The sequence below is a fragment of the Bombina bombina genome, chromosome 6 (assembly GCF_027579735.1).
Source record: "Bombina bombina isolate aBomBom1 chromosome 6, aBomBom1.pri, whole genome shotgun sequence".
Classification (NCBI taxonomy): domain Eukaryota; kingdom Metazoa; phylum Chordata; class Amphibia; order Anura; family Bombinatoridae; genus Bombina; species Bombina bombina.
The window spans coordinates 104094261-104120678 of record NC_069504.1 but is presented as its reverse complement, the minus strand read 5'-3'; the positions used below and the strand labels follow the sequence as shown (position 1 = coordinate 104120678).

The 26418-nt window shown below is 36.1% G+C and overlaps 1 protein-coding gene across 1 annotated transcript in view; it reads right to left on the bottom strand.

Moving 5' to 3' along the window:
• Positions 1-26418, bottom strand: part of FAM185A (family with sequence similarity 185 member A) — a 162503-nt gene that overhangs the window by 103304 nt on the left and 32781 nt on the right. Inside the window, exon 4 of the mRNA XM_053716535.1 lies at positions 19167-19305. Within this exon, the coding sequence (XP_053572510.1) occupies positions 19167-19305 (139 nt within the window). The remainder of the gene's footprint in view (positions 1-19166; positions 19306-26418) is intronic.

The following is a 26418-nucleotide window of genomic DNA, read 5'->3' as shown; positions in this document are numbered from 1 at the left end:
ATGTTTGATAACTCTTATTATTAGGGTCAACTAGCATGTAAGAGAAATGGGGTATGATAGCTATCCTAGCTCGTTTACTATCAATACTGAATGTATCCTTGGGGTTAAGATCACAATAGATTCCTCACTCAAAGTCCCCTATTCCCTAGTGTTTGGTGACTGCTTTTCCCGTTATGTAAATACACTAGTTTTCTATTAAAGTTGTTTAAAATTACATGCCCTATTTGAATCATGAAAGTTTTTTGTTGGACTTGACAGTCCCTTTAACCCTTTGAGTGCCAACGACAACTCTGAGCCGTCGCAAATTGCCCTAGTCAGATGCAATGACGGCTCAGATCCATCACTAGAACTCACCCACCTTTTTTATGATTCAAATAAAGCATGTGGATTTAATCAACTTTCCAATTTACTTCTTTTATCCAATTTGCTTCATTCTCTTGGTATCCTTTTTTGAAGGAGGAGCTATCTGAAGACATATCGTGAACCAATAAAGAGAGTCATTTTTGTGCAACCACCAATCAGCAGCTAGCTCCCAGTAATACATTGCAGTTTCTCAGCCTACCTAGAAATAATACTCAACTAAGAATACCAAGAGAATAAAGCAACTTAGACAATGCAATCAAATTGAACAATTGTTTATAATCCCATCATGAAAGAAACATTTTGGGTTTCATGTCCCTTTAAATTGTCCTACTCACAGTGGAGGAGATATCACTTATGACGCCTTTGTAATAATATGTAAGATTTTAGTATTCTCAGTATATATTGTTTACCTGAATCAAGATATTTATATAGAAAACCACAGCTTGTTATGATGTCGCTTAGAACCCACATATGATTACATAACTGGTAAATGTTCTCAGCAACTTAGTTTGGAATTTGTAAAAGGTGATCTTCGTACCTCAAAGAAAACGCAGAGAAACTTTCATAGTGTTCAACCATATGTGAATAGCCCTTTAAGCACAATCGGGAAAACTACTCACATGATTTTGAGCTACTTTAGCTCTCAGTGATGCGCTCAGTACAAATGGATCCAAGACTATATTGGTTGTAGGGGGGTTCACAATATTTAATAACAAAGATACAAAACATATATAAAAACAACGATTCTTAAAAAAGCATAGTCCTTGCAAAATAAAAAGGAGATAAATGTCCGTCACTCTAGGGTCCCAGTGGCTATCAACAGGCAACACTTTAGACTGTACCCTTCTGATATATATCTAAAATCATGTGACTAGTTTTCCTATTGTGCTTAAGGGAATATTGTCATATGGTTTAACACTATCAAAGTTTTTCTCCATTTAATTTGAGGTACGAAGATCATCTTTTGCATATTATCCAATGACCATAAAGTTTACAGTGTTGTATGGTATACTTTCTTTTTTTTTTTCACTTTTATTGTTTGATTATACACACTGTTAAAATTTTATTTTATACGCTTTTTGTTTTATTTTGGGATATGCGTCTTCTAATAGTAATAATATGCTTGCACCGAAGCAAGGACACTTTGTACTTCTTTAATATTCAGTTATACAAATACCCATCTCGGTCATGCAATATGCTTATATGTAAGATTTTCAACACAACTAAGATATTTCTTCTAAGAAAGTCAAAAAGTGCCTTTTATCTACATAAACCTTTAACCTTTTAACCATTACTTCTCTGGGTAGGAGGTCCAGATGTGGCCTCATCGATTTGTGGAAGTTAAGAAAAATACGAGGACTTTTATTATAAAATCACATTGCTTTACAGGTACAAAATGGTCATTCAGATTTAGGATTACCTTGTTGTGGAGTGTGGTTTTTGTAGAATATTGCCATATGGCTTAATACTTGTACACATTTGTATTATGTGTATCTGTATGTTTTAATTTTTGTGCACAAACCAGATGATACTTCATATTTTTTAGCATTCTACTGTAATTAATGTTTCTTTCCTTCACATTCAGAACTCTGAATAGACAAACAGCTCTCAAGCTAAAATTTGCCTCTAAAAATATGTAAATAGTCTACCTAGGTATTCAATAATAGAAAGGAGATTAAACTTTAATGATTCTGATAGAGCATGCAATTTTAAACAACTTTCCAATTTAATTCAGTTATCTAATTTATTTTGTACTTTTGGTATCCTTTGTTGAAAGGCACACCTAGGTAGGCTACGGAGCAGCAATGCGCTGCTGATTGGTGGCTGCACATAAATGCCTTGTCACTGGTTCACCTGATGTGATCAACTAGCTCCCAGTAGAGCACTGCTGCTTCTTCAACAAAGAATGCCAAGAAAATTAAGCACATTTCATAATAGAAGTTAAATTGAGTTATTTAAAATTGTATGGTTTATCTGAATCATGAAAGAAAAAAATTGGGTTTCAGGCCTCTTTAATTAAATTAATTTCCACTTAAACTCACATAAAACTAACTGCACACTGTAATGATATTTGTTCCCAAAATAAATTATATACTAAATTACTATATTAAACTATTATATAAGCAGCGCTAGTTTCAGATCTAAGTCGTGCGACTAGCGCTGCTGATTGAATCAAAGGCGTTTTTCCTCTCAGGACCAGCAGTGCTCTGTGAGTGCGAGCAGTATTTCTACTGCGAGTTTCCAACTTATTTCTACCATCTAATTTGTTTTTGTTCCTTTTGTATCCTTTGTTGAGTATAGCTTGATATGCTTAAAAGCTGCTGATTGGTGGCTGCATATATATGTCTATTGTCACTCCTAGTAGGGCATTATTGCTCCTTCAACAAAAGATACCAAAAGAATGAAGCAAATTAGAGAACAAAATTCAATATGAAAGTTGTTTAAAATTGTATTCTCTATCTGAATAATGAAAGAACATTTTGGGTTTCATGTTCCTTTAACCCCTTAATGACCGCAACGTACCCTGTACGACGCTGGTCGTTAAGGGTTTGCCTGCTTGCTATAGCGCGGGTCTTGCCGTGAGCAGAAAAACCGCGCTTTTAGACCCTCCCTCCTGCTAGCTAAAAAAGCACCGTCTTGTCGCTGGTGGCAAAACTGCGCCAAGGGGTTAATTTCAAACTGTCACTTTATCCTTCTATCCTGTTGCAAATTAATTTGCTAACTTTCACATATACAGGAACCTTCATGTAGAAGTTCCCCATCTGGATAAGTACAGTTCAGACAATACATGACGAATGGACCTACGTGGAATTGGTGTCAGGAGGATGAACTTAAAATTATTATGTCTTTCCCCCTTTCTGGAAGTCCAACTATTTCCTAGCTCTACCAGTGGAGTAAAACTGGCTGAAACGAAGTCCCTCATTGGTCGTTAGAACATACAAAGCTCCTCGTGCACAGCTGCTAAAGTCTCACATCTGGCCAGCTAGCTGGATTTGCAGATGTGCAGGAGGTCTGTGCTCCAGTTTGTTCCCCACGGAAGCTGCTGATTAGAAAATTCCATGGCCTGTATCACTGGTCTGATTGCAAAAAAAGCCGGCAGGGGAAATACACCTCTCTAGTAGGAGATTAACAAGATTTCTTTGTAGGAGGAAGGAAACAAATTTTCATAAATATGTTAAAATGAATATCATCAAAAACTGAAATAGAAGAAAATGTATAGCGAATGCAGGATTGTACCGTGCTGGCCTATACCATAGATGAAGCAAAACAAAATAAGAATATAAAGGTAACCCCTTTAATTAGGAAACCCAAAAGGTGCAAGTTTTTATCTATATAGCAAACTGCTTAAAGGCACGTGAAACATTTTTTTTTTTTACATCCAATTTCAAACAACTTTCCAATTTACTTCTATTAAAACATTTACTTTATTCTCAAGCTAGCTGGACACAGCAGGTGAGCCAGTAACAAGAGGCATATGAGTGAAGCCACCAAACACCATTGCATTGCTGCACCTGAGCATACCTAGGTATGCTTTTCAACAAAGAGAACTGTTATAACAGAAGTAAACCGGAAAATAGCATGCTTTATCTGAATTATGAAAGTTTCATAGGGGCTAGCCTCAAATAGATTAACCCCTAGAGCTCTTTGGGAGGCGCCCAGTAACAAGAATATGATTCAGTGCTGCTATAATACACAAAATGCAAGGTAAAAGCCCCAACTATTCCTAGCACTAACCAAATTGTAAACACAAGGGTAGAGTAAAATACAGCGCAAAACTGAAACAAAAAGGAGTATGTTAAAATGAAACAAAGTAAATAGATTTACGGTATACAATGTATCTAATTCGTTAACACAAAATATATATGTATCAATAGATCATCGACTATCTGATGCTCAGTTCTAAACAAGTAGATACAGAGATTTATGTGGTATCCTACTGGGGATGTGCACTCAGGCTACTCACGAGCATTAACCTCAGTCGTATGAGTTAAGGAATGGGCGTCTGAGGAGAGGGTTCTGAGCCCACGAAGATTCTCTTTTCACCGGAAGGGGAAGAGTTCCTAGCGTCTTCTCAGAGCAGAAAGGAGGGAAGGGGAGGATCCATCTCTCCGGCACCAACTAGGACCAATGGGGTAATCCTGTGCGATTCTCAAAAGCGTTTCTCTTTTCTGCTACCGCTCGTTTAATTTCGTCCAACACAGTGTTCAGATCCCAAGATCACTTTTGATTTTCTTGCTCTGCATGAAATGGCATTTGCTGAAGTTCCAGAAATTGTTTTTCAAATGTGTATTTCATTTCCTTTTTCTCTGTACCAGGAGGAAAGGAAAGCAGACAGGCATAGTATAGTAGGTGAGTTTAAAATCCTCCACTACGCACAAAATATAGAAAAAATAACTCATTGTGCAGTTCATTAACAGGTCTAGACAGGCCCAGAGGCTTGTTTTCCCACATATTTTGTGCGTAGTGGAGGATTTTAAACTCGCCTTTTATCTCCCCCTAATTTAAAATGTTGTTGTATTCTGCCTGGAATCAACTTCACCCAGCAGTGATTCTAACCTTCTCCCAGCTGATGAGTGGCAAAAACCACGAAACAGTCTGTCCTGGGATGGTTATGAATCACTGCACTAACCCTAGCTAAGTTTATAAGCTGTGTGAAGAGTGATACTTTGGCATAAAGGGAACCTGCTGAAAAGCAGACTGAAGTAAAAAGGTTCTTATATAATAGGGGGCGCCCTAAATGATAACAATATATCAAACCTAGTGAGGTGTATAGTGAACAATAGATCAATTAAATTAATACTTTAAATCAATAGTTGTACTAAATATCACACATAAATAAAAACAATAGGTAATGCTTCAATAATTCCAAATATACAAATAAAAAGTCTCTGAGGAGTGGAAATAGAGGGTGATCTTTAGGCAGCAATCTGTAGAGAACCCGGCCTGGATCCTATAGGGATGATCTACAATAAAGAAAGAGACAGATGCGCCACATGGCCCAATATTGTTTGTTCAACACAATAATTATGGTCTAGTCGTGCTAGTATAAACTCACAATTTGAAATGCACTTCAGTTAGTGCAAAAGAAGCAGTCTGGGATCAATCACAGTCACCCAGCAGACCGACCTCTAGGGTAGATAGGATTAATCTGTAGTGGAAATATAAAGAGACACAGGGGTGCCTATATGGCCTAGTACAGTTTGGTCCCAAGATATATTACTATATTTAAGTAATATACTCACAATTGGTAAAGCATCTCCAGTGATGCAAATCAGGCAGGATGGGATCAATACAGTCACCCAACAGACTATGACAGGGTTCCCACAGGAAGCAAACAGCAAAGGTCCCAATGAAGGCCAAGGTTTGGTCCAAATAATGCACAAGAGCAAGTGTTTTTATAAAAAAAGTAATATTTACTATATAAAAACAAGTAAAAATAAGCGACGCGTTTCTCAGCACACAGGCTGTTTCATCAGGCTTACTCTTTATTGAAGTAAAAAGGTGTGTCATTGTGTACTTAATTTGCATATCTTACCCAGAATCCTTTGCTGCATTGGAAACAATGTAATTCAGAGGTCTTCTGTGGGAAAACAAGCCTCTGGGCCTGTCTAGACTTGTTAATGAACTACACAATGAGTTATTTTTTATTTTTTCTATATTTTGTGCGTAGTGGAGGATTTTAAACTCGCCTTTTATCTCCCCCTAATTTAAAATGTTGTGTATATATATATATATATATATATATATATATATATATATATATATATATATATATATATATATATATATACATACATACATACATATACATACACACACACTGATTTGCACACAAAAAAAGTTACATTTATAAAAGTAAAAATGAAACATCTGTATTGTTTTACAGTACAGAGACAAATCTCTTGAAAAGTTTCTAGAGTATGCTTAATTTAGCTATTTGGATGGCCAGTTATGGGCAGATATAAAAAAAAACAGCACTGATCAAGCAATGACTGTGTAGAATATTAAAAGGATTCCAGCCTCTTTGGACAGTGGATAAACAACAATTTTTAAAGGAAAGCTACAGGAAAAGTGGGCAAAACAAATATATGAACATTGCAAAGTTTTTTTGTTTTTTTTTGTTTTTTTACAAAGACTTACATTTTGTGTTTAATCTTCCTTTAAATTTAGATCTATGAGGCTATGACTACGGCTACAAGCCGAAACGCATAAGCCATTCAGTGCCACACCTGGTTGCTACTTTTTTCCTTCATGTGTGCCTTTCTATTTTAAGTTATTTTCAATAAATTCGTTTTTATCATTACTCCCAGGATTATCGTTTTCTATTTTGTTTAAATTTAGATCCACATCAAAGTGAAATAAATATAAAAATAAAATGAAAAAAACTCTTAAGTCTATCTTTTTGTGTTATTATTTCCATTTGAGTACTAAAATTTGTGTGAGGTTTACGGTTATGTTTATAACTATGTAAATAACTTGCTTGTTTTGTCCCACAATGCATTTGTTATTACATTTACAACATTTTCAATGGATAAAGCTGTCATCCTGTCTGCAGCAGTCTCTACATTAGAACAGCTGGAGAATGAAGCTGTCTGAGCAGACAGTTTCAAGAAATCCAGGTTGAAAGTCATTGTTTGGCCATGACACATTAAAGAATTTACAGAAACCCAATCTGATAAAAAATAGTCTGGATATTTTGAAGGGGATGGATGAGGAATTCAAAAAACTCATTTTGGAAAGCATGTTAATATACAGAGCGCAGTCACAGCTGATGCAGTTAAAGGGACATAAAACAAGTTGGGATAGAGACAAAATATAATAATATGTACTGTAATTACTTTACCTGCAAATGCATACTGCAGTGCCTCACCCTTAACTCTTTCTTTTTAGTTTCTGAATTATAAAGCTCTAACTCCCCCACACAATGCCTTCTATGGCTGTATCTATATATATTGTTCTTTTGGTAGAATGCATAGGGATTATCTGCTGGAGCATGCCTAGAAGTTGTGAACTCAGTAGATATACAATTAATGTATTTAAACACTTATAGGGGGGGGTGGAGTTGGCTACTCCAGACAGCTTAGCTATGTAATTCATTTTGCTTATTTTTTAAAATTATTTGCCAGCAATTTTTTATGCAAACTATTTTTAATTAATTAGCACTTTTAGGATTTGTACAGATCTCAACCCATTTTATGTCCCTTTAATATAATCTGCTTTTGATTAAACCACCAGTGATGATTCTACGGGGGTGCACCCCACACCTAGGAGGTGCCATATGCCCTGAATTTGCAAGGCAGTCATGTGCCCTTTGGGTAGCCAGAAGAGAGGTGAAGGGGGGACATGGGAATATAACATAAAATACAGAAGGGAATAGGTAATGGAAGATGTACCCCGGTATGACTAATACAACCAGGTCAGGTAACCGGATAATGTAAGTAATCTTACCACGATGTACTCTCCGGATCCCTGCTTACCTCCAACCGGCTTCACTCCTCCAAGTGCTGTTATCCCTATGTGACATAGACGATGACCGGAGAAACACTGCCACCAAATGTGGCTACTTCGTTAATCTCTTTGCTTCTGGTGTGTGATGCGGGAAATGCGAACAGCAGATAGGTCCTCCTCCTACAGCGTCCCAGCCCTAAACGCTATATGACAGCCAGAGTGCTGAGTCTCCAACCTGGTAAATCGTTCCAAATCCAGTATGTACACAGAGACCAGGTGAAACTCAAGGCACTGAAGTATAATACAAAAAAGATTTATCGGAGTACAAAAAAAGATCGTTAAAAGCATAAGAACAGCAAGACAAAGTGTCTTACGCGTTTCGGCTATAGATTAGCCTTACACATAGACATAATGATGAACCAGAACTTAAATAGTCTGGTGTTCAGGTCATCAATTGGCTCAGGCTGTTAATAATTAAACAAACACCACTTACTCTTAACAAGAATATATGAGAGAAAAAGAGAGATTAAACACTATAGCAAGGGTCTATCACAGAGTTCATATAAATACAACAAATCATCAAAGAGTATGCATGAATGAAACATTTAAAATACAATGTAAAGATATATTACCATCTGGTGATACTTGATAGTAGAGTTATACAATGAAGTAAAGTGCCCAAAGATGAAGAACATATCTTTACATTACATATCTATACATTACCTGTATATTGTTTAATATGACTTATCTGGCAACATTTATAAAACCAAATTTCTTAGAAACACAAAGATAAATGAAATTATCTCTTATTCAGTATTATGATTGACTACATATACACACTAGTTATGTAAGAAATCATTATAACAAATATGCTAGTGTGAATTGTAATTAACCCAAACATTACTCAGTGTGTATTAACAACAAAATGAATATATAATTCATGATTAGAACCGGCATACAGAAGATTAAGATTGCAGGACCGTAATTTCTCACTCTGCCAGAAATTAATAATATCCCCATCGATATTAAACCCATAGGGTTTCCAGGTTTTCAACTGAAATATCCAAAAAGCCTCCTGGTATAAAAGCTTGCTTGCTAAATCACCCCCCCCCCCTTTCAGGGGTTTTAATCTGTTCTATAACCTGCCAGCGAAAACTGTTTACATTTTTCCCATGATAGTTAATGAAATGTCTTGCTAGATCTAAGCACTCTGTGCCATTGTCAATGTTATTAAGGTGTTCTCTTATGCAAACCTCCCTAGAGGAGTAACCCACATATTGTTTATCACATAAGGTGCATTCACCTAAATAAATGACATTGAAAGTACGACAATTCGTGCAACTTGTTAGATCGGACATTTTTTGAGTTACTTATGATTGAAATTGTTTGGTGACCCTCGTACAACCACAGGCAATGCATTTAGTGAAATGGCATTTATAATTACCTTTGGTACTCAGCCAGCTGCTGACATTCGTTTTCTGTTTTTTGAGCATACTGGGCAACAGCATATTGCCCAAAGTACAGCCTCTTCTAGCTACACAATTGCAGCCATTTTTAACATATTCTTTGAGGCTGTCTTCTGCTGACAAAATTGGGAGATGTTTTGCAATTATATCACAGATTTCCCTAAATTGTGAACTGTATGTGGTAATAAAAAAGGGTTTAGATTTATCAAATTTATTCGAACACTGTGTTTGGGTTATGAGTTAGCATAAGGTTTCTGTCTATACGTGTTACCTCTAACCCTATTGATAACTTTCTTGGAATAGCCTCTCTCAAACAGTTGTGTTTTAAGACACTCACCTTCTTTAACAAAATCTGTTTTATTTGTACAATTTCGTTTTATACGGATAAATTGTCCCTTTGCCACTCCAAAGCCAGTATGCTTAGGATGATTACTGCGTGCATGGAGTGTCGCATTGGACATAATGGGTTTCCTAAAAAAGACTTGTGGTTACCTGCCCTAATTGAATATTACCGCTAAGAATAATCATTGTCATGTTGGGAGGTAAATTGTAAATTCAAGTCATTTTGATTAATATATGAAACAAAATCTTGCATTTGTTGTTGTGTGCCTAACCAGACAATCAGGAGATCATCAATATACCTCTTGTAGGTCTTGATGCAGTGCCTGTATGGGTTACTGTCTCCATAGACGTGGAACCGCTCCCATCAGGCCATACGACGGGGCAAATTTTGCCCCCATAGCGGTCCCCCGCCTCTGGAGAAAGTATTCACCTTCGAATTTAATGTAATTGTGACTTAACAGGAAGTCCAATACTCTTATGATGTATTCTTTCAATGGTTCATCATAATTACTTTGCTGGTTTAAAAATAATTTAAATGCTTTGAGACCATATTGGTGTGGTATGGCAGAATAAAGGCCCACCACGTCTATGGTTAGCCAGGAACATGTTTGATCCCACTCAACCTGTATGAGACAATTCAGGAGGTGCTTAGTGTCTTTTAAATGAGACGGTAATTGTAGGATGATGGGCTGGAGGAGTGACTCTACCCAGCTAGATAAACGCTCAAAGAGAGACCCGATGCCTGAGACAATTGGTCTCCCTTTCACTGCCTCCAAAGATTTGTGCAACTTTGGTAGGTGGTGAAAGACAGATATCACTGGTCTAGAAACATATAGATACTCCACTGTATCAGTGTCCAGAATACCCTCCTCCAGCCCATTGTCCAACAGGTCCCAGAGTTGTTTTTTGAAAGCCTCTGTGGGATCCCTATTGAGTTTCTGATAAAAAATGTCATCATATACTTGTCTATGTGCCTCAGTGATGTAATCTATCCTGTCAAGAACTACTATGCTACTTCCCATGTCAGAATCTTTGATAATTATGTCATTTCTGGCTCTTAATTTTTCCAAAGCCTCTTTTTGTGCAATGGTTAAATTTGGATAGGTTATTTTATGATGTTGGGATACACTAACCAAATCTTCCTCAATCCTCTTGTGAAATGCCTCCAAAAAGGGGCCCCTTTCCTTAATAGGATAAAACACAGACTTTGGCTTATATCCCCCATGTGAGGATTTTAGATTATATGTATCTATTTGTGCCTCTATACAAAATTCACACTAGCATATTTGATATAATGATTTCTTACATAACTAGTGTGTATATTTAGTCAATCATAATACTGAATAAGAGATAATTTCATTTATCTTTGTGTATCTAAGAAATGGGGTTTTATATATGTTGCCAGATAAGTCATATTAAACAATATTAGGGCTGCAACTAACGATTATTTTCATTATCGATTAATCGGCCGATTATTTTTTCGATTAATCAGATAAAAAAAAAACAACATGTTTTCCTTATTTTAAATAAAATCCACATACTGAGTGTTAAAATATAAACTTCAGACTTAAACTTTACATTAACACAACTATTGGTACAATTTTTGAAGCAGCAGAACACATTTTTATAATCAAGCAAAACAAAACCACAAACTGTTTGAAAAGAGGTAGAACTAGTAATAGGTAGACTACCACTGCTTATAACATTGTTATTCACTCTTTCAGAAACTTTGCATTGAAATGCAAAAATGTCACCATGTCCACATGCTCCTGGGTAAGGCTGGCTCTATTTTTTGCAAGCTATTTTGCCTGCAGCAGAGAAGAGGTGCTCAGATGGTGTTGAGGTGCCTGAGATGTAAAAGTAGGGTTTTGCCAATTTCACCAAGGTGGGCTATGTATCTTTGTTAGCTCTCCTCCAATGCAAGGGGCCTCTTAAAGTAACCATGGACTTCATTCTGACACAAAAATAATCTTGAATATCTATATGCAATGGTAAACAACCAGCTATAAGGTTAGGGAAATATATATTTAGTCCACTCTTAAACTAACAGATATATACTTACAGAGGTTGAATTTGGTACATATTACATTAATTAAAAATATAGAAGAAGAAAAAAAAAAGGACACACAGGTAACAGCCTTACACAATTATCTATAGAGTACATATAATCAGCAATAGCAATCAATCCGCTTGTGCAAAATGATACAGGTGCACATAAATTCATATAACAAATCCCATTAATCTAGGGCTAGGTGTAAATAACAATCCAAATAATGACTCCTATTATTTCTGGGTTGCACATAAGCCAGGAGTCGTTGTAAACTTAAAAAAAAACAACTGATAGTGTTCTGAAAAAGTGAAAAGTAAAATGTCTGTAGACATCCTTTAGGCTAAGGGCATAACCATAAAGCACAATACCATGTGCAGGAGCTCATTGGAGTTAAGCAGCTGGTGCTGTGGACAGACCAACTAATTGCAAACCAACTAATCGATTATGCTGATTAGTTGTTGCAGCTCTAAACAATATACAGGTAATGAAGAATATATATTCCACTGTAGTTAATATGTTCTTCATCTTTGGGCACTTTACTTCATTGTATAACTCTACTATCAAGTATCACCAGATGGTAATATATCTTTACATAGATTGTATTTGAAATGTTTCATTCATGCATACTCTTCAGATTTGTTGTATTTATATGAACTTTGTGATAGACCCTTGCTATAGTGTTTAATCTCTCCGTTTCTCTCATATGTTCTTGTTAAGAATAAGTGCTGTTTGCTTAATTATTAACAGCCTGAGCCAATTGATGACCTGAACACCGGGCTACTTAAGCACGGAGTTCCAGTTCATCATTATGCCTATGAGTAAGGCTAATCTATAGCCGAAACGCGTAAGACACTTTGTCTTGCTGTTCTTATACTTTTAATGATCCTTTTTGTACTCCAATAAAGCTTTTTTGTATTATACTTCAGTGCCTTGAGTTTCACCTGGTCTCTGTGTACATACAAGTTTATCTGTGAAACAGATTTTAAAACAAGTTGGGACATAAAAACAAAGCACCAAAAGCACTGGTGGTGCAGCAGCACTTGATCGTTGTTTCATGACACTTGCATGTTAAGTTGATGCGCCACATCAAGTGAAGAAGATTCTCAGATGGTCACAGTTGAGAAAATGTAAGTTAAATATTTTAGCAATAAAGCTAAAACTACAACCCAATATAGGGTCTAAGCCATCGTATGATGTGGGACTTTAGTATCCTTCCTATTATGAAAGCATTATGCAATCACAAATACAAGTATCTGTAGGTTCAAGGACTCCCCAATCTATGGCACAACTAATCTATTACTAGCGGTTAGTTAAAGGGATATGAAACCCAAAAAATGTATTTTGTCATTTTTGTTTTAAAAATTTCAGATTTACTTACTGCTGCCATATAGTGCTCCAGAAATGGGTCTGTTCCTAACCATACACCCCTGCTTTTCAACAAAAGATATCAAGAAAACAAAGAAATTTTGATAATAGAAGTAAATAAGAAAGTTGCCTAAAATTGTATGCTCTATCTGAATCATGAAAGAAAAAGGTTGGGTTTCATATCCCTTTAAAAAACAAAAACAAAAAAAAAACTATTAAAAACAGGGGCACTTTCATTCATAAAAGTTTACATTGCACTGGATTTTACAAATACCTTCTTCTTCTTAAACACCGGATCGCCAATCCCACGGCTGCAGCTCCTCTGTACTTTGTCAGCAATGACAAAACTGACTCTCTCCAATCACGGCTTCCCCCCCAGGAGCGTTCATCTGGTGAGGCCACGCCGTGATTGGAGGAAGCCGGTTTCATCATTGCTGTGTTAGTACAGCAGGAAGAAGCAGGCGGGGAGGGGGATCAGCGATCCAGTGTTTCAGGAGAAGGTAAGTATTTGTAAAATCCGGTACAATGTAAACTTTCATGAATGAAAGTGCCCCTGTTTTTAATAGTTTTTTTTAAAAATCGTGCACTTTATCATGAAAGTTGACATTCACTTTACGCTCAATCTAAAATACTGCGGTAAAATTTAGCGCTTTTTTAGACCAGAAGTAAACTATTATTACTTGTTAGTTTTCATAATAAAAAGACATGAAAATGTAAAAAAAAGTTTTTTGTGGCAGATGGATTTCTTCTTATGGATATGCACAGATCTTCAGGTGTTGCACTTTCACAAGAAGAAATTGGTTTCCAAAAAGACCCGAAAGCGGCCGGCATCATCTGCATCCGGCAGCTAACGAAACTGCCGAATACACATGTAAGTATATGTGAAGTCTTTATCCTTTAAAAGTTTCATTAAAATAATGCAGCACAGAAATAAACAAAAAACTCCACTACTTGAGCATATTTTTAGTTCTATAATCGGCTTAATGCGCGATATTTGACATTAATTTTACTGCACGCCCCTGCAGAAGTCTACTGGTAATACGACCACTATTGATTGTGATTGCGCAATGTTAACGCACAATAGCGTTACAATGTTTGTTCTCCACTTGTAATCGTGCCGATAATATGGAAGCAAGGCTTATGACTGGATAAACCCAAGATACTATGCCTATTAACAAGATAGGAATACTTTTTATTTTGTCTAAGAGGCCAGAAACCTTTGAATTATAGATTCTGTATAGTGGGGGTGACCATACAACACATAATTTCACATAAACTCTGGCAAAGCAAAAACTATATTTATGCTGTGTCTGTACCGGATAATTTCAGTGATTCAGATCCACTGGGACCAGTCCAGACCTACCAAGACTTAAGGAGCCAAGTGAGGTCTGTCTGGGGGAGTTTCACCACATGTTAACTTGGAAAACGTTTGCAGGTCTCACTAACAAACTAAACAGCTGAGTTCAATGAATTTAGAAAACTATGTTATAAAGATATAAATCAGTAAAAGTTATATTGTATAGGAAATAGTTTCATAATTTTACTATTAATCTTGTTGCTACATATGTTTGTGAAAACAATTACGCTGGTACCAAGAATGGCAGTTTGCTTTATGGGTAAGAGCCTTGTTGTGAAAGCAGCATACGTCATTTGAGAACCACTGAAATGTTGCTGGGTCACAACAGTGAGTTAAAAAGAGAAAAGGAAGGACACATTTGTAATCTAATTTGACAAGCAGAATTTGTGAAAAACAATTTGCTACCGTTACTGTCATTGTGCATGTATCCTCTAATATATAAATATACACACACACTACTAATATGCTCACACACGTTCAGTGCATATGACTTTGGAACTCTAAACATGCATACATTTCAGACACACATGCACAAAGCTTACCCCAGTATGCCAGGGGAGCTGCATACAAGAGAAAAGCTATCCCACAATATAAGATAATGTTGCTGAAACGCAAAAGTTTCTTCTAATCAAATTTGAAACGCGTTACTTTGTATTTCAGATTTAACTTTTATATCCACCCAAAAAGGGAGCCTATAGAATATGTAAACATTGTAAAGATGTGTTTGGCTACTATGATGAACCCTAAACACAAATGGTACGCCAAACGTATAGAATAGGTTTAAAAGGAACATTGTTTTGTTTTTTTGTTTTTTAATTAGGAAAAATAAGTACTAGTAATAAAATAGTAGAATAAGGTTTGTATTGTGCATCAGTGCTTCTAGCAGTTCATGTGGTGTCAGGAGGTATGAGATATGACAGGGATGAGACGTAAAACATCATCTATCCCATTTACAGCTTTGGTTACAATATTTAACCCCTTAACAACCAACGACGTATAGGGTATGTCCTACAAAAACCGGTTGTTAATGACCAAGGACGTACCCTGTACGTCGTTGGTGTTTTTAAGCGGTGGAAGCGATCCTGATCGCTTCCAGCCGCTTTCATTTTACTGAGGCATCCTGCAATAAAAAAAATTAGCCATCCGATGCAGAGAGAGACACTGTGGCCCTCTCTGCATCGGCCATCGATTGTCACGATCGTTGGTGGGTGGGAGCTGTTGCAGGGAGCCAAGTGGGCGGCCATCGATGGGGGGACTGGCGTCAGAGGGGGCGGGATCACGTGCAGGGGCGCCGGGAGTGTGCATGGGGGCGGGTGGGAACGCTACCCTATGGCACAATTTGCTTAGATAAGGTGGGAGAGAGGAGGGGGGAATTTTTATCTAAGGGATCTGGGAGGGGGTGGGGGTTGGTTATTGAGGGGGCAGCTACATTAAAAAAAAAATATTTTAAAAAAATACCATATTTTATGGGAAACTGGGTACTGGCAGACAGCTGCCAGTACCCAAGATGGCACACAATAAGGTAGAGGGGGAGGGTTAGAGAGCTGTTTGGGGGATCAGGGAGGTTGGGGGCTAAGGGGGGATCCTACACAGCAGAGTATGTTTAAAAACAAAACAACTTATTTTATTACTGGCAGACTTTCTGCCAGTACTTAAATTGATTGTAAACTCCATATGAATCGATTATATTAATAATCCTGTTCGATTACATTAATTGCACACACAAAATGTCATCTAATCAAATATATGAAAAAATACTTAGAAAACTTTTATTTCTCGGTCTGTCTTAGGCGTTCCATCTCCAGCCCTCTATGACGTAATTTTCAATGTTTATTTTTTGGTACCAATCAGCAAGCCTGTCACCAGACAGGCTTACTCCTATGCAACCTGCTATGCGCATGCACAATATCGCATTTTACTTCCAAGACACGCATCCAATCAGGAGCGTTAAAAATCTGTGACGAATTTGCGCGTTCATGTTTTTGGGAACGCATGCATTATAGTCACTTTCCACACGGCACACAAAAGTAAAAAGTGAATTGCGTAGTATTCTATAACGATTCATTGTTTACTTGGAACAGTGCCAGTAAGTACATATGAGCATTTTCTTTCAAGATGTTTTAGATTCACTCAAATGTTGATAAGATCGATTTTATGTGAAACTGTAATAATAATGTTTTGATTAATTTGCATTAATAACTATTTTTAAACAATTGATATTACATACATATATAGAGAACTTATAAAATATAACCCCATCACTATCATTTAGCAAATAAAATAAATAAATATGCTAATTGTATTTAATATCTAATTAAATAGTTTGAGACTTTTTGATATTTCAAAATAGTACAAATATGCTTGTTTTCTAAGGGACCAATCTCTCGCTCACTCAATCACACCAAAATTTTCATTCAGACTCAACCAGGTAAACATTGAATCTCGTGACTCAATGTTTACTTGGTATACGTCATTTTCAACAATGCACATGCATTGAAAATATCAGGGTCAGGAGCGCGCTAATTCTATGACGTGAAGAGAGAGTGGAAACAAGATAAGCGTCTAGTGTATTCAATGAAGGAAATATAAGGGGCAGAGCGAAGCCGCGCTACAACGGTTTCTAAATATGTGTAAATTATAATAAAAGTGCATATAAAAAGGTTAAAAATGTTAATGCGGTTTAATAGATATTATATTAAATAATCGAAAATCTGTCATTTACCAACAGAGGAGTTTACCATCACTTTAAGATGGCGAGGACAAGGGGACAATTGTGGGGTGGGGGAAGGAAGAAAGCAGTTTGGGATGGATCAGGGGGTGGGAGGCTGATCTCTACACTAAAAGCAAAAATTAACCCTGCAAGCTCCCTATAAGCTACCTAATTAACCCCTTCACTGCTGGGCGTAATACAGGTGTGGTGCGCAGCGGAATTTAGCGGCCTTCTAATTACCAAAAAGCAATGCCAAAGCCATGTATGTTTGCTATTTCTGAACAAAGGGGATCCCAGAGAAGCATTTACAACCATTTGTGCCATAATTGCACAAGCTGTTTGTAAATAATTTCAGTGAGAAACCTAAAATTGTGAAAAATGTAACTCTTTTTTTTGGCGGTGAAATGGTGGCATGAAATATACCAAAATGGGCCTAGATCAATACTTTGGGTTGTCTTCTAAAAAAATCTATATACATGTCAAGGGATATTCCTGAAAGATATCAGTGTTCCAATGTAATTATCGCTAATGGGGGGGGGGGGGTGGTTTGTAAATAGCAAAGTGCTACTTGTATTTATTGTCCTATAACTTGCACAAAAAGCAAAGAACATGTAAACTTTGGGTTTTCTAAACTCAGGACAAAATTTAGAAACTATTTAGTATGGGTGTTTTTAGGTGGTTGTAGATGTGTAACAGATTTTGGGGGTCAAAGTTAGAAAAAGTGTGTTTTTTTTTCCATTTTTTCATCATATTTTATAAACAAAATTATAGTAAATTATAAGATATAAAGAAAATAATGTTATCTTTTGAAAGTCCATTTAATGGTGAGGAAAAACTGTATATAATATGTGTGGGTACAGTAAATGAGTAAGAGGAAAATTACAGCTAAACACAAACACAGAAGAAATGTAAAAATAGCCCTGGTCCAAAATGATCAGAAAATGGAAAAGTGCTGTGGTCCTTAAAGGGACAGTATACACTCATTTTCATATAACTGCATGTAATAGACACTACTATAAAGAATAAGATGAACAGATACTGATATAAAAATCCAGTATAAAATGGTTTAAAAACTTACTTAGAAGCTTTAAGTTTAGCTCTGTTGAAAAGGCAGATGGAAAGCCCACTGCAAGTGGTAAATAAGACACTCCCCCCTCCCCCTTCTTCTGCATATCAAAAGACCCTTTACACAAACAGGAGCAAGCTGGAGAAGGTAGCTGACGGTATTCAAATAAAACTTTGGGGCTTGGTTAGGAGTCTGAAAATCAGAGCAATGTTATTTAAAAATAAGCAAAATTATACATTTTTAAAAAAAACAAAAACTTTATGGGCTTTATAAATAGATCATCTACAAAACATTTATGCAAAGAAAAAATGAGTGTATAATGGCCCTTTAAGGGGTTAAAGGAACATGAAACCCAAAATGTTTCTTTCATGGTTTAATAGAGGATACAATTTTAACCAACTTTCCAATGTACTTCTATTATTAAATTTGCTTCCATCTTGTGTTATCCTTTGCTGAAAGGTTTATCAAGGCAAGCTCAGGAGCAGCAAATAACCTAGGTTCTAGCTGCTGATTGGTGGCTGCATATATATACCGATTGTCAATTTTTGGGGGTTTCATGTCCCTTTAAGTATTGTACTGCAAATTAGATCTGCTTTAAAAACAATGTACTAATATGTAAAGGGATGTGGTGATCAAAATTAAACAAGAGTGAGGAGAAAAAGAGCGAGAGCGGAGAAAGAGAAGAGAGGAGACAGAGGAGACATAATGACAATGTATTTATATAAACTGTACAAATAGGACAAGGAAGTAAAAAATAACTTTTTTCATTTTTTATTGTAAGCTCTGAAGCATAAAAGTTTAATTTTAACCTCCATGTTGCTTTAAAAAGGCATCACCAATGAGCTCAAGTCTACAAAGTAATGTGTAAATGCCTCTTTAAATGAGCAATATGGTCTCTTTAAATCTTCTACTCAATACTTCATATCAGAAGCAATAAAGTTATAGAGAATGCAGATAAAATAACCCGAGCCAGCATTGTGTTACCATTCGTTTCTTACCATGAATACTTCCCAGTGAAATATCTCCAGCAGATGAAGACATCGAGGAGGATTCTGCATAAAGGTACTTGGCCTTCAAGTGACCACCTTGTGTAGAAATATTAACAGATGTTCCAAGTAACTTCTCAATATCTACTGTCTGCAAAATATGAAGCACAACTGAGAACACAGACAAGGCAACACAGTACAATGCAGCGATTTATTATCATGATGTCATCAAGTAAAAGCATTAAAGGGACAGTAAATCACAAACAATTCTTCTACGTATTTAAATCTTTGTATAGTAGAGATAACATAGCTTTGTCTCTTCGGGCTCCATTTATCAAGCAGTGATTGCTGCTTCAGAGGCCCATGGTTTCAAGCACACTTGAAATGGTATGTAAGTAGCAGCGGTCTTAAAGGGACATGAAACCCAAAAATTTTCTTTCTTGATCCAGATAGAGAATACAATTTTAACAACTTTCCAATTTACTTCTATTATTTAATTTGCTTCTATCCTTTGCTTAAAGGTTTATCAACGTAAGCTCAGGAGCAGCAAAGAACCTAGGTTCTAGCTGCTGATTGGTGGCTGCATATATAGAATGATTGGTTTTTGCTCACCCATGTGTTCAGTTAGAAACCAGTAGTGCATTGCTACTCATTCTACAAATGATACCAAGAGAATTAAACAAAATTAGATAATAGAAGTAAATTAGAAAGTTGTTTAAAATTGTATTCTCTATCTGAATCATGAAAGAAATGTTGGGGGTTTCATGTCCCTTTAAGACCGCTTACTCCTTGACCTGTCTGCCAACTAAAAGTTATCAGAGTGAAATCATCCAATACAATTTGGATGATTGACTGCCCCTGCTAGCGGCCGATTGGCCACCAGCGAGCAAGGGGTGGCATTGAAAAAGCATTACTTGCGCAATGTGAAAAGTGGAGCCCATAGTGTTGAAAACCTAATAGAAAGTATGTGACACCCCGTTGGAGGGTGTTCACCCCAGGTTGCTGGCTGCCATGATTATTTTGCAAGAGGTAGGTACAGCCAATTAGGTTCCTTACTACACGTCTTTTTAAAAAGGTACTATACAATTTGCATACGCCGTATGTTTCATTATATTTACTGCAAATATTGAATGTATGGGAGATTGTTCCTTCAGGTATATTTTTAAATTTAAAGTGAATGTAAAATTTCGTGAATGAGAGCCCGTTTTTTTAAAAACTACTATTAAAAACAGGGGCACTTTCATTCATGAAACTTTACAAATACTTACCTTTTTCTTCAGCAAAGCCGGATCGGCGATCCCCTGCTGCACTTAGCAATGACGAAACCGGCTTTCTCCAATCACGGCGTGGCCTTATGAGATGGACGCTCTGAGGGTGCATGCCATGATTAAAGGAAGCCGGTTTTGTCATTGCTGCCGTAAGTACAGAGGAGCTGCGGGAGGGGGAATCTTTGTTCCGGCTTTGCTGAAGAAAAAGATAACTATTTTTAAAAATACGCTGCAATGTAAAGTTTCATGAATGAAAGTGTCCCTGTACTTTAAAATGGCCGTGTTTTCTTATTAAATTCATCACCTAGGATATGCCCATATCAATGGGCTGAGCCTACCAGTAAAGAAGACCTGATTGGCTGGACTGCCCACCTACATGAAACAAAAAAAAAAAAAAAAAAAAAGGCAGATAAGGTGCATCTTGCAACTAGAGGTACTCGCCCAATGGGGATCCTAAACCAGTGCATATAAATACAGTGGCCCTTTCTTCACTTTTTGGTGCATCCAAGCTGTTAATAATTGAAAAAAACTCTTAAAGGGACAGTCTACAATATAATTTTTATTGTTTTAAAAGATAGATAATCCCTTTATTACCCATTCCCCAGTTTTGCACAACCAACACCGTTATATTAATACACGTTTTACCTCTGTGATTACCTTGTATCTAGGAACCTTCTTCCAGCCCCCTGATCACATGACTGTTTTGTGCTAAATCTTAAATAACCCCCTGTGCCTGAACACAGTGTTATCTATAAGGCCCACGTGTACTTTCAGCCTCTTTGTGTTAAAAAGCATGTGATAAGAGGCAGCCCACAAGGGCTTAGAATTTAGCATATGAGTCTGTCTAGGTTTAGTTTCAACTAAGAATACCAAGAGAAAAAAGCTAATTTGATGATAAAAGTAAACTGGAAAGTTGAAATAATAATAATGAAAGTTTAATTTTGACTAGACTGTCCCTTTAAGAAATATTTGTGTGTGTCAATAATAGTGATGAGTTTTGAACATATTGAAATACAGGTATACCTCACTTTACGGCGCTTCACTTTACAGCGATTCGCTAATACATCGCTTTGTGGAGCTGAAGTTTAACCTCCAAGGATTCTGAAATAGTGCTGTAATCATTGTGAGTTTGCGAGAAAAGTGACTGGCACCATTTTGTTATGCGCAGTTCACTCTGTTTACAGCTTTACAGTGCAATCTGTGTCTCAGTGCTATAGTTTGGCAAATTGTACTACAGTAATTGTCACTATTTTACAAGTACAGTATTTATTGAATACTGTGCTGTGCTAGTGTTAAACTAAACTTAGCCCTATTGCACCCCTAATATTTGTTAGTTCAAAGATGTTTTCAAGTTTTTAAACACACTGGCAAGTGGAAAGAAAGCTAAAACTGCCTTGTTTCACTTTAAGGCAGTTTTCACTTTACAGCGGGGCTCCGGTCCCTAACCCGCTGTATGAGCGGGGTATACCTGTATATGGAAAGAGAGCTTCATACTGGAGAAATATTTGACAATGAATACTGTAGCTTTGTTTTTTGAGAGGAAAATACTTATGAGCAATTTCTTTTTTCATAGATATCCTTTTCCCCAAAACAACCTTGTTCATCTGGATATGGTACGATTGTGCATTGCTGTTCACACTAATGTAGTAGGCGCAAGATACAAACTATTCTCTTTTCCAAATATGGATTGGTAATGATCCTGCCCAGTTAATGAATTATAATTTACTAAACAGGTATTATTTACACAATACATAAACATGCTTACAGACTTACAGTCTATAGATGCTGAAAAGCAGCCTAGTAATTGTGAGTTATTGTACACGGCAAGTGTCTAAACCAGTGTTTCTCAACCAGTGTGCCGTGAGAGATCCTCAGATGTGCCGCGGCAGACTGACAACAGTGCGGGGGTGTCCCTCTTTCAAATTTTTAAATATTGGGATGTATGTGACAGGCTCACAGGCATCATTTACAACCATGACATTGACATTATGATTGTTTGTGAATGAATGTCAATATGTCATGTATAGTTTGTAGGAGGCATGGCATGACAGCACATATATATATATATATATATATATATATATATATATACACACACACACTGTATTTATATATATCCTGTATTAGGCTACAATGTGTGATTTTGTAAAATTTTGGGATGGTGGTGTGCTACAGGATTTTTTAATGTAAATAAGTGTGTCACGGCAAAAAAAAGGTTGCAAATCACTGGTCTAAACCACTTCGATCCTCAGTGCCATTGTAAACACAAGGATGAGCAGCAACAGTTTCAATTATTAACTATAGCTAAATACTGGTTCAAAATGTGAAATGTGCCAATCACGGTTAAGTCAGCTCCAGAAATACATTTTGACAACAAAAAAAAAAAATGCTGCTATATTTTATGTATTTAAAACTGCAACCTTCCTAATTTTTTTGAAAGCAAAATGTTCTGTGTATTCATTCACAAGATTACTGGAGGGATTTGTATTCTAAGATTTTTGTAACTAAAATGTAATGTCCCTTTAACATATATATATTTTTTTAATTTCCATTTTCATGTTTTTCATTCCATACTTTATTCTCACTCCTATTCTCCTAGAGCTTCATTTTGTTATGGTTAGATTATTTATGGCGCACACACTATTTATGTTAATGGGCCACTCCAGAGTGAAATGTACAAGAAATAACGCTGATCTACATTCATTTAAAATTAAAAAATGTAAACTTAAATATGAAAGAAGTTTCCATTAATCAAAACATCCCCTAACGTTTGGATCACATTAACCAAAATAATCTATCAGTCCCAGAGTAAGTGGGAAAATAGCCTTGGAATAAAGCTATTTTTATTTTGCTAACAAATTCAAACTATTAATAACGGACTATAATTACCAACAAGTTGGCAATACGCGTAGCCATAATCTCTTATGGAATCTCAGTGACCCCCCATGAGGTTTAAACTACTGACACATAGTTCAGTGTACACTTTGATCAGTCAGTTTTATTTTAAATGAGAAAGCCAAAAGGCTAAGAAAACGGCCTATAGCATCTAATGAGCTCTGGAGTTTCTCCACTGAGCTTTGTAAACTTGTGGGGTCTGGAACAGTTTAAAGGTAAACGACACAAAGTGCACATCTGACATACACATGTGATTCCTGTGTAATTACTGTAACCAATTTGGTTGTAGATTGAAGATGAAACGCATGTAAATCTTTTTTATTTTTTTATCAGTAAACTAGTTTTAACATTGAAATGCTTCAACCATTGCAAAACAATATCCAATTAGAGTATTAAAGGGACAGCCTACACCTTAGTCATTTTAAAGTCTTACATTAGATTAAGCTGGAAATAGTCTCCTGCACCCTTTCCATATCATGCAGCAGGAACAGTAAAACAGTTATTTTAAAATGAATATTGTTTCTGGCCAGTTTGAAATGGCTGCCAAACTCCGCCCACTGATGACATTATGATCTGGACTGCATCTTTGCTCTCTGCTGAATAGCATTGACAGTTTGCTGAATTCAACTAGTGAGCTTTTTGTGATTGGATGCTATATGCAGCCCAGATCATGATGTCATCACTGGGCTGAACTTGGCAGCCATTTCAAACTGGCCAGAAACACTATTAAAGGGACAGTATACACCAATTTTCATATAACTGCATGTAATAGACACTACTATAAAGAATAATATACACAGATACCGATATAAAAATCCAGTATATAACTGTTTAAAAACTTACTTAGAAGCTTCCAGTTTAGCTCTGTTTAAAAGGTCACTGGAACACCCACTGCAAGTGGGAAAAAGCAGACACTCCCCCCTCCCCCTTCCTTTGCATATGAAAAGAACCTTTACACGAACAGAAGCAAGCTGGAGTAGGTATACGTCGGTATTCTCCTAAAACTTTGGGGCTTGGTTAGGAGTCTGAAAATCAGAGCAATGTTATTTAAAATAAGCAAAACTATACATTTAAAACAACAACAACAACAACAAAACTGCATGGGCTAAATAAATGGATCATCTACAAAACATTATGCAAATAAAAATTTATTGTATAATGTCCCTTTAATTTTAAAATAACTTTTTTACTGTTCCTGCTGCATGATATAGAAAGGGTGCAGGAGGCTATTTGCAGCTTAATCTAAGGTACGACTTTAAGATGACTAAGGTGTAGACTGTCCCTTTAACTATCGTTAAAGGACCATGAAAAGGGACATGAATCCCAAAATTTTTCTTTCATGATTCAAATAGTGCACACAATTTTAAACAACTTTTCAATTTACTTCTATTATCAATTTTCTTGGTATCCTTTATTGAAGGAGCAGCAATGCATTACTGGGAGTTAGCTGAACACATTGGTAAGCCAATGACAACAGGCATTTATGTGCAGACACCAATCAGCAGCTAGCTCCTAAGCCTATCTAGGCATGTTGTTCAATAAAGAATACCAAAAGAACAAAGCAAGTTAGATAAAAGAAGTAAATTTGAAATTTGTTTAAAATTGTATGCTCTATCGGAATCATGAAAGAAAATGTGGGGATTTCATGTCCCTAAAGTACAATAGAATTACATAATTAAAAAGTGCATAATAAAAAGCAAATGTAATACCACATACTCTGAATTTCAAATATGCCGTAGATATTTTCTGACAAATTTATTTCCCCCATTTACTGGCCCCTGTATCATGTGACAGCCATCAGCCAATCACAGACTAGTATACAAATACACTGTGAACTTGTGCATGAATGTATGTTGAGAGTTCTAGCAATTTAAAAGAGATCCTTATTTCCTTAATGGACTGCAACCGCTACTCATTTAGCTGTATTGATATGTTGATGTCAGGGATCAAAGATTTCCATTATTGTTAAAGGGACATTAAACCCAAATTTTCTCTTCCATGATTCAGATTAGATTATACATTTTTTTTTTTTTAATCTTTCCAATTTACTTCTATCAGTTTTGCCGCATTCTCTTGGTATCTTTTATTGAAGAAGCAGCAATGCACTCCTGGAAGCTAGCTGAAAACACTTGTAAGCCAATTAACATGGGCATACAAGTTCAGCCACCAATCAACAAGCTCCTGAGCCTTTTTCGTTTAATTAACTGTAGAACAAAATATTTAACGTCATACAAAGCCATTCCATAATTCAATAACATTATTTTACATATCAGGAATAAGACTGACAAAAATCTGTGTGTGTTGTTGCTGATCTTTCTGGCTGTGAAAAAAGTTAATCATATAATATGTTACAGACTAAAGCCAAATTGCAAAAAAGTGAACAGAGCCAGGAAAAACACAATGACCATCCTGAGAATTTGAATTGAATATGGTAGAGAATACCTGTCTGTCTGCTGCTACGTACAGGTAGAAACCCCTTTATCCAAACGGCTTGGGACTGGAATAGATTTGGAATTTGCAATAGTTTGGATTTTGGAATATTTGCATTATAAAATGGGACAGTTTGCAGAGAGGATAGAACCAAGTATTTAGCAATACCTTATGTCATTTAGGCAATATTTAAATGTCATAATACAGCTTATACATGTAACTAAAGGTAGTTTTATATCATTTTTTGTAATACTTTAGTGACTTACAGGCAGAGAAAATAGTCATTTTAAATAATTATTTTTAAATCAGTGAAAGTGTTAGGATTTTGGAATATGTACCTGTATAGTTTGATAATTGAAATTATATTAATAACCATTAGAATGAAACACCATCTAGTGGCAGCTCTAGGGTATTACATGTAAAAATCTAAAGACTGAATAGGTGAACAAATTGTATAGAATGTTAAAACTAAATAATAAAAATCATGTAAACAGCTCATTCATTTCTTTCAAAATGTGGATGATAAACAATGTAAGGAGCTACTCAATAACCAGGAAATAGGCAAACTAGCTAATTATATATTTATGAGGTTGATTCAAAATAAATAAGATGGTCGCAGTGACGAGAAATATTTGATTGCAATGTTTGTTATAACTGAGGCACAGTAGAAC